General features: G+C 35.7%; 1 protein-coding gene across 1 annotated transcript; it reads left to right on the top strand.

The window, feature by feature from the left end:
- The first annotated feature begins 2,634 nt into the window (after positions 1-2,634).
- Positions 2,635-10,045, top strand: LOC113518427 (doublesex- and mab-3-related transcription factor 2). The gene is made up of 3 exons (XM_026903342.3): positions 2,635-2,950; positions 3,593-3,743; positions 9,707-10,045. Exons 1-3 carry the CDS (start codon positions 2,768-2,770, stop codon positions 9,970-9,972), a joined length of 600 nt encoding a protein of 199 aa, XP_026759143.2. The 5' UTR covers positions 2,635-2,767; the 3' UTR covers positions 9,973-10,045.

Here is a 10,045-nt window from a genome sequence, read left to right as displayed (position 1 = left end):
TGTATTTTCTATTTAAATACTCCTATATAGGTATTTTAGGAAATACCTCAGTTGACGTCTGCAGCAATAAGGTTTTTTAATCAATGTTAATCATGGCGGAGCACCAGTCACGGTATAGATGAGAATGAAAAGTCAGGCCTAGTCAGCCCATCATGATTTTTATTCATCACAATTTATCCATTTAAAGTTTCATTAAAAAACATATTAATACCGCGAGGAGGTCGACCGTTGTTTTAGTATATATGTTCAGTCTCCATTTATAAAATTTTCCTCCCAAATATTATATTATCTATTTAAATACTGCGATATATAAAAATCGCTTAAAATATCTCAGTTGACGTCTGCAAAAGCGTGAAAATAATTTGGTTTTTTTTTCAGTGTTAATCATTTTCATGGCCAATAAAAAATACCTTTGCCTTGTAAAAATTCTAAAAAAGTACTATCATTCAGCCAACCCTGGCTTTTTACGTTCCTCACAATTTATCCATTTAAAGTTTCATTAAAAAAGATTTATATTAATATACTCATACCTACAAAGTTGCTGGGGAGGGGGGATTGTTAGTAATGGAAACTAAGGGCCCTATTGTTAGCAAAATACTCAACCGGTCGACCTTCCCGTGGTCTCCCCTATAAACTATCGAAACTATATATCATAATGGGCTAACTGACCTGCTTTTTTCATTCTCACCTACCTCATTGATGCTCCGCCAGCGTATACCGTTAGCGCAGGCGGGGTTACCATTCCATTATCATCCATTTAAAAAAAAGAGCTGCAGAATCTTATCAAATTAAATGTACTTCACACGTTTTCGACTATATTTATTTTGTTTCGACAATGAAGATATAGTAATATCGTATTTTATTATAAGTAAAGAAATGATGCATCTTTCAATTTCTTAATCTTGATAGCACATTGTTTATTATTATTGATTATGATTTAGCACATTCAGACTCGCTCATCCAGAAAATGAATCAAAAGCAAGCGTGTCATTATATGTAACCTGACACACAGCGAGTTCGTTTCACAGCGCTGCACTGCACTTTACCAATGAGTGCTTTGTGCCCTGTAATTATAAACATAATAAGGATCATTGTGCACGCACATTATATTTACAACGTTACTGTATACTAATAGATATCTACAGTTTAATTGTACTAATTAAAATCAGCTAATGGAAGTACATACGTACCACTACATAGTTTCTTATATATTTTTTATGCTACTCGGATTGGCAAACTGAAGGCTCGCGTGATGCAAAAATAACATTGATTTCAGACATGAATGTACTAATCACAGATATCACAATATACTGTGACGACCGTGATACTCTTCATGGGTTGCCATATTTGAGGCCTCTGATGGAATATCTCCAATCTTTGTAATTTTACTGCCTTTTTCCTTTATATAATAGTGCCATTTGTTGTAATTTGCAGCTCATATTAAATCTAGAGTGCAAGATAGGCGGGATTAGGAAGGAGTTGCTCAACCTGCTTTTGTATTTCAGCGTAAAACAACTCGGTAACCTATTCTTAGGATAGAGTATCAAATTTGGCATATGATAGGATGTCGAGACAAGTCCCCGTCAAACAATGAGCAGTTCATATTTTAATGTCATGCCTACTTATAATGTAGTCAGTCAGGCGCTATGTCAAAACTTCTCACGATTAAAGGTTTCAAATGGTCTCGAAACTAATGGAGCTTTCTCCACCTAATTAAACGTAAATTAAACCGGTAGTTATTACATTGAAATATAATGCATACTTAGAAAATTTTGCCCTCCGGTAAAATTTTCCCAAATCTTTTTTCTGAATGGTATTGACTAGTGAAAAATGTGATGCTACATCCTAATGTAAAATATACTTAGACAGTATCCATTCACACCAAAAAACATTATAAGGATGCTTATCCATCATTATATAAAATTCATTGAAATAAGAAAATGGGAAATATGATATTGCTAGTAAAATTAGCAGTGGTCAAATCGAATGTAATCGGAGAGTTAATTGGCAATCGTCGTCCGAGATTGGATATTGTTTACATCTCGCGACACCTCGTTACAAATACTAACATTTTTATACTATTTTGATATAAAGGACAGTTAAATGTTTTGCTAGTATTTTATTTATTTATTATCTATTCTATTACATAATTATAACATATTATGATATCGAATTTTACCAAGCGCCAGACGCAATCCAATAAATGCCAACTAGATAGATATGTAGGATCATGTGCTTTTAAAAAACTACCTTTTTGTTGCCAACATTTTCTCGTAAAATTGTCCAACAGTATCAAGTTGTGTAGCCAACACTTTAAAGTACTTATACTATGACATTTTTATGATCTATCGAGTTGATTTTCAAATTAATTCTTCCGCTGTAAAATATGATATCCTTTGCTGAAACAACAAACAGACTGCTTATAACACTAAACCCGAGCCATGCAATAAATGTATCACTTTACTGAGAAAATATAAAAAATCACAGGGTTTTTTGTACAAATGGTAGAATTGGACTCAAACCGCCCGCCTACAATGCCCTTTCGGCCAATAGCGACGGTGCTAGGGCGGAGTTACTGCTCACACTGAACGTTTTAAACTTGAGACCCACTTCAGAGCCGTCAATCTCTGAAAAGATATTTCAGCGGGGACATGACTCGAATTATTAATACCTATACGTTCGGGAGTTGTTTAGTCGTGTTACAATGAAATAAGAGTATACAATTCTAGATGATCAATTAGCATTGGGAAATAGTAAAAAATTCGTCATGCAAAGTGAGACAGAGGGGAGCGCAAGTCGGAAAGCGCTTAGGACTCCAAAGTGCGCTCGGTGTCGAAACCATGGTGTGATCTCCTGTTTGAAGGGTCACAAACGTTTGTGCCGGTGGCGCGACTGCCGATGCCCTGGGTGCTTGTTGGTGCTCGAGAGACAACGCGTCATGGCTGCTCAGGTCAGTACCTATCTATTTTATCTATACATAGTTACTACTATGTCTACTATCTATAATATTAGTCAAATCAATAAATGTCCATGATCTATTAATTGATATTTGTTCTAAAATTATGTGAAAAGAAAAATACATGCTTCGACTACAATTTTCAGTCCTCTTTTTCTCTGCCCGATTTAAAATAACAATTTAAATTAAAAAAAAAAGATTTTCAATTAATTAAAATAACTCACAATATCTTAATTTTAAAGTAGGTAGAAAAGAACCCTACTTAACAGGGGGAAAGAGATTGTTAGTAATGGGAATTCACCAGCTCAATTACTAGCAGTAATTGAGCTGGTGAATTCCCATATCCTAATGCAATATCATATCAGGTCCACAGGGTTCCTCCTGGAAACCATCGTGGTTAATTCTTGTGGAATTTATCACAATGGGCTAACTGATATGCTTTCTTTCTCACTTATCATCCCTAATTGGTGCCCCGCCAGCGTACACCGATAGCACAGGCGGGATTAGGTACCATTTCATTATCATCCCACAAAAAAAAAACATTGAGTTTAGTAGATACTTAATAAATTATAACATTTTTCATAACATAAAACCTACCTACTTTTACCTTATTTTATTCAACTATTCACACATTAGGTTGCATTGAGGAGGCAACAAGGTGCTGGTGGTTCTGAAACACGGAATGGCGGCGAGATGGCGGCGTTAGCAGCACGCAAACGTGCCTACCGCGCCCGCTTGCGTTGCATGCAGATGGCCAAGACGTATCCACCACAGCCACCTTCCTATGGTGAGTATTTTGACCAAATTACCAAAGTAAGGGAGGAAATATTTTTCAAATGGCAAATATGACTATATCTTTGGCGCTATGTTCAATACATAATGTTCTATAATTAACATCTTTTTTATATTTCAAAGTAAATTTATTTACAATATAATCTGTTTCAATAAAACTTATGAAAAAGTAACTGAGTTTTGTTGAAATGATCACAAACATTCTTCATATACGGTCCCGGCATAGAATAGGCCCCGTCCTTTCCCCTGTGTGTAAGAGACGACTAAGGGACAGTGAGCGAAGGAGAGCAGCGTCCCTCTTAAAACATCTTCTAAGCCTAACTGCGGTTGCTAATTCGCCTGCGAAACGTGGCAACTACTGACAATTAAAGGCTGATATGATGATATATGACTTTTCAAATGAAATTGTAAAAAATCGATAAATTCAATCAATTAAAAATTTTTTTACTATTGAATATTAGAAGACCTTTTTACGGTTTTAGGCTCGGTCATTTACCCGTTTGTTTACTTTTGCATTAAGTTATATTTAAAGAGAGTAGCCTTGAATGGCTCCAAATAGATTATACCTAAATTAGGAAAGCACCACAGGGTGTAGGTATGAGTAATATATATCCATAAGTATCAGAAACTTGCAAATAAATATCTGAATGAATGAATGAAATTTATTGCTAAAAATATGTTTCAATAAGATAATATGTTAATATTACAATAGTTGGTTTCACACATTTTGTCATTACTCACATGCAACAGTCATTACAAAAGTTATGACGAAATAATTCTTTATAATAAGATTAATCTATCAGAGTCTGTTGTGTCTATTTTGAAGTAAATCATGCCAATAAAACCTACGGCACATTTTATTGGCATGATTTACTTCAAAAGGGGGGTAAACAGATTTCTTCAGGGTCGACAACGCACGCGTAATACCTCTGGTATTGCAGGTGTTCATAGGCTACGGTAACCACTTACCATCAGGTGGGCCGTATGCTTGTTTGTCACCTCAGTGGTATAAAAAAAAACGTGGTCCATGTCGAATTTTACATCAGAAAATGTTTAGATAGTGTTATTTTTTCTTATGCAATGGTAACAAGAAGACAATGTCTTACCTGATAGAAGGTAGTACCGTCCTCTATAGATATAAATAGTACTATAGATTTCACAGGATACACTGTGACGCCCATGGTCTTCTCATACGTTACTTTACAATAGTAATATTGTGTAGCCAGTGTAAAATTCTTTGCTGAATTTATGGACATCTATAATTCGACAACAAATTACAAAATTAGGGAAGTACTTGAAAATTTGAAGAATATTAATGTAAAACGAATTCGATAAAATTAGACCCTTGTCTAGATTTGACACTCGTGATTATTATGAGTTTGCATAGAATTATCTCAGGTATGATAAAATATTACCAGAGGGCGGAGAGATTTTGTACAAAAGTATAATACATAGTTTGTTTGGATACCTCTGGCCTATTCGTGTTTCTACAGTGAAGCAGTTGTGTTTGCATAGCTGCGTTTCGGTTTGAAGGGTGGGATATGGCAGTGAATTTACAGGGTACAGAGGAATAACACCTGAGTCCTTAGGAATGGCAACGCATGGAGGGTATCATGGGCTAAACTTATTATATACTTACTATACTTTGTTATGTACATGCTACCGCCCATGTCTATAGGCGACGGTTATCACTTTCCATCAGGCGGACCGTCAGCTTGTACGCCTATCTAAGTTGCATAAAAAAATATGTTTTATATTGTTTATGTATTGAAAAAATCGGTATAGGACGTATGGTTAGAAATTATGCATGAAATGGACAGTTTAGATCTTTTACAAGGTATAAAAATTATAATAGGTATCTATTAAAATACTTAAATCGTGTTGGACGATATATAACTGAATTTATTATTATTATTCTATAATGGTAGCCACGTGCAATATGTGTTTACCGTTGACGGAACGGGTGTCTCAGCGCAGTCTCGTCCGTTGATTGTTTTTCTTGTAAGTGAGTAGACACTGTCGAGTGTGTCGTTTCTCACTCGTGAAATGTTAAATGCGAATTAGCTGTATAAATATTTGTTTTGGAACATTAAGAGCGAGTTAAAATTATATATTTTGAAAAGACCATCCAAAGTTTTAGCTGCTTCTAAATTAGTCATGTTGACGGATTTGTTTGTTTAGTTGTTACACACAATAATTATGTTTGTAGATATTTTGAATGCTGTAAATTGATTATTGTTTTATTGATCAACAAAGTCTAAATAAATAAAATACTATTAGGCTTATGGATAGAGTGTAATAATGATAACTATATTTAAATAAAAAAAGCAGGCACGCTACCTACAGATTTTTATATTAGATATAATAAAAAGTATTACGCCGACTCCGAATAATTGTGGTAATGGCAGAAAGATAATGATGAAGAGTTTGTTTCAATAGAACTTAATAAAAAAGTAAATATTTGAATAGTTCACCCAATCAAAAGACAGTCTACTTTTAAAGAAATATTTTTATACAGTTCATCAAATAATAAACGTTCATTGTAGTTTATGAACGCCTGCAATACTGGGGGTGTTGTGTGTGCATTGCATATCCTAAGAATCTTAATACACCCTTTTTGAAGAACTCCAAACCGTAGTCTCTAGGGAAAACTTCGGTTGGGAGCTCATTCCACAGCCTGAGCGTTTACTGAAGAAAATTCCTTTACGAATTAAAGTTTACTGAACGCGACCATTTAGGTTCTAGCGTGTGAATTTCTCTTCCCTGTCGACGGGAGCAGTGCAATGATAAAAGGTGGCTGTCGGCATAACTGCGAATAATTCCTCAGAACACAATCCATAATACGTACCTATAGAGTACACATAGGGAGACAAAATTTAGACTCAGTTATCCATGTACCCCGGTACAATGGATGGATTGATGGGTACAACTTAGCCAGGGCCCACAGATGAGAGCAATATTCCATGGGTACCACAACAAATTTTTGGTCTTTGTGTCGAGGTAATATTTCGCTCAATAGATTGAGCACCTCGAGCTTTTTGATAATCAGCTTGACCCTATTTTCAATCTGACTTCGGAAGTTGACAGTGCTGAAGATGTCGACACCGAAAACCCTAATGCTTTTGGAGATGGTAACAATTACTTAATTAAAAAATCATGTGGATGATATTACATCTATTTATAGTAAAAGTTGTTTAAGACATCGTTTATTTGATTCCAGATTAAAACATGCTGTCGCAAGTATATATAATTATTATAGACATTTTGTATTAATTACTTGTTTTTGTTGTTCCTACATCTAGTTCTTAAAAAGAGTAAAGTCGACTTTATTAAAAAAAAGTCATATCTTCACCAATTTTGGACTGATTTTGATTCTTAAATCAAAATTATTTACACTAAATTTTGTTAATGATGCTCTTGATTTGTTTCTGCATATAAAATCATCACTTATACGTTTTATTTAGATATTTAAAAGGTACATAAGCACAACAAACAGTAAAGAATTATATTAATTTTATCACATAAATATTATAAATGCGAAAGTTTGTGAGAATGGATGGATAAATGGCTATTTTCCTGTTTTGTATGAAAATATCCATTGTATATATATATGGATATCCATTCTCTGAAAAAAATATCCAAATGTCTCTTATGGCCTTAACCGATCACTATGAAATTTGGTATACACGTACTATAGGTGATGGAGAAGGGCGTTAACTCATTTCTAATATATCTCGATTACATAGACGAAGTCAAGTACCTTGGCAATTTTTTACATTCTATATGCATTCTATTAAGCAATTTTTAAAAATGTACTTGTTCCACAGTCTAAAGAACTCTCTACTATTATGAAGTACAAAAAATAGAACACCGAGTAGAAAGAAAAATAAAGTATTATAAATCTTGAAAATGTCCCCACTTCGTTAGCATTTAAAATAACAAAAGCTGTCATCTACACTCGGCAACATTTCACTGTCTATCAAAAAAAAAAAGACTCAAAATAATTTCTTTCAACTATTTTTATAGGCTCTTAAAAAATGTGAAGATTGTTTTACAAGAGAACGCGGAGGCGGCTCTTTGTCGGGATATCGGGTTACAGCGATACTGTTGACTGTAAACATGTCTTTCCGCCTCGTTGAATGATAGCTCCGCGGGTGCCAAAAAGATCCGACCAAATGTTATAGGGAGCTTTGTTCAACTGTACATATTTTCTTGTGTGTAAAGTTTAAATTATCGATCGTATTTATTATGTAATTTAAGTTTCATAAAAAAAAACTGTGTATGTTGAAAAATATTGATTAATATAGGGTGAGGGTAGGCTCGCCCTCTGCCAATATGCTGGGTGAAATATGAGTATGTCGAGTGTTAAGTTTAAGACAACGGCAGTATTTGATTAGTCGACTGACTGCCTGACTACTTTATTTGGAGGGAGGCAGGTTATTAGTAATGGAGAGTTTAGTCCCTATTGCTATCAATATACCCTATCCTCCACGCAGTGGCGTAACAATAGGGTGGCAGGCCTGGCAAAATGACACGGGCCCCCAACCCAAAAGGGCCCCGGCTCAAGAGGCCAAGAGCTCAGAATTTTTTTTTAACTTGTACCTCAGTATTTTATTTTACTTGAAAATAAATGATAGGACCAAATTAAAAGAATTTGCCACAGGCCTCAAATGGTATAGTTACGCCACTGCCTCCACGCGGTTCCCCCTGGAAACTATCGTGACTAATTTATCGTTAAATTCGTCACGATAGGCTAACTGACCTGCCTTTTCATCCTCATCTTTCACCTTTCACTGGTGCCCCGTCTGTGTATACTGATAGCGCAGGCGGAATAACCATGCTATTTACACCGATTAAAAAATCCTTATTTTTTTTAAAGATGAAAATGAAATTGTTATCCTGCCCGTGCTCTCGATATACACTAGCAGGGTACCAGTGTGTGATGATAGATGAGAATGAAACCAACGTTGAGGGTATACGTTGGCGGGGCATCAGTGAAGAATGACAGGTAAGAATGAAAAGGTAGGTCAGTTAGGACATAGTGACGAATTCACTAAGAATTAATAACGATGGTTGTCTGACAAGACTGCATGGAGGTCGACCTGACGGAGTATACTGGTAGCAATGGGATCATTAGTCCCCATTATTAGAAATCCCCTCCTATAACGCTTCCAAAACTATGTAGTTATATACCTTTATTTACTAATATTCTAATGTGGGGGGAAAAGGACTTTTATTAAGGCGTCTGGTTGGCCCATTGCTAGCAGTATACCTAATCAGGTTGACCTCTACGTGGTTCCCTCTCGAAACCACCAACCCTGAACTTTTGTTGAATTCCTCACGATGGGCTAACTGACCTAATTTTAACCTTACTCTCACTAGTACTGCCTCGCCAGCGTATACCACTCTGATAGCGAAGGCGGAGTTAATACTCCATTTTCACCCATTAAAAAATATTGATAGAGAAATAACGCCTGAGTCCTCAAGAATGGCAACGTATAATAATAATAATAATAATTTATTTCAAAATAAATGTTACATTTTAAATATAGGTAAAACTCTGCTCCCTAAAAAGGTAAATCCTGAATGATAATATAATGACACAAAATTATACAAACAAAGAAACAATACAAGTTAAGGGTAAATGGGGGTATGGAATGGATGAGTTATTTTAAAATGGCGTCATAACCTAACACACTATATTCTTAAAACGTGGGGGGTTCATGTCCATATATTCTGTACTACACATATCTATAGGCGACGGTTACCACTATCTATCAGGTGGGCCGTCAGTTTGTTTGCCATTCTAAGTTGAATAAAAAATTCTAATATTACTACGCGTAATGTAGACTAGAATCTGGATTAATGTTTACGCGAACTTGTTAGATCAAATTATAAAATTCCCAAGTTTATCAACCTAATAAGGTTACAATTTGTTAAACATGATATTTTTAACAGGGAATATCAGACTGCTACACAGCGACTCAGCATGGAGTGAACGTGTACGACGAAGAAAAGCATTTGCCGATGCAGAACTGGAGCGCGGTGCTGCGCCGGCGGCGGTAGCCCTGCCCGCCGCGGCCTCCGCGACCGCCGCGACTCCAGCCGCCGCGTTCTGTAGGCACCTGCTCGCCGCGCTCCTCACTAACTACGCGCCGTTATCACCACCACCACAAAGGCAGAAACTTTCCTTCTCTATTGAATCTATTATAGGTGTGCAGTAATTCGAAAGTAGGTGTAGATGAAGTAAAAAAATTAATTCATAGGATGGAGAATAAATATACTGCATCAACTTTT

The sequence above is a fragment of the Galleria mellonella genome, unplaced genomic scaffold (assembly GCF_026898425.1).
Source record: "Galleria mellonella isolate WM207_F2 unplaced genomic scaffold, CSIRO_AGI_GalMel_v1 utg132, whole genome shotgun sequence".
Taxonomy (NCBI): Eukaryota; Metazoa; Arthropoda; class Insecta; order Lepidoptera; family Pyralidae; genus Galleria; species Galleria mellonella.
The sequence above is the reverse complement of the archived record's forward strand: the minus strand, read 5'-3'. Positions and strand labels throughout refer to the sequence as shown.

Coding starts and splice junctions, on each gene's coding strand:
- LOC113518427 (XM_026903342.3), top strand. CDS start 2,768: ATGCAAAGTGAGACAGAGGGGAGCGCAAGTCGGAAAGCGCTTAGGACT. Junction 2,951..3,592: donor AACGCGTCATGGCTGCTCAG/GTCAGTACCTAT, acceptor TTCACACATTAG/GTTGCATTGAGGAGGCAACA. Junction 3,744..9,706: donor ACCACAGCCACCTTCCTATG/GTGAGTATTTTG, acceptor TATTTTTAACAG/GGAATATCAGACTGCTACAC.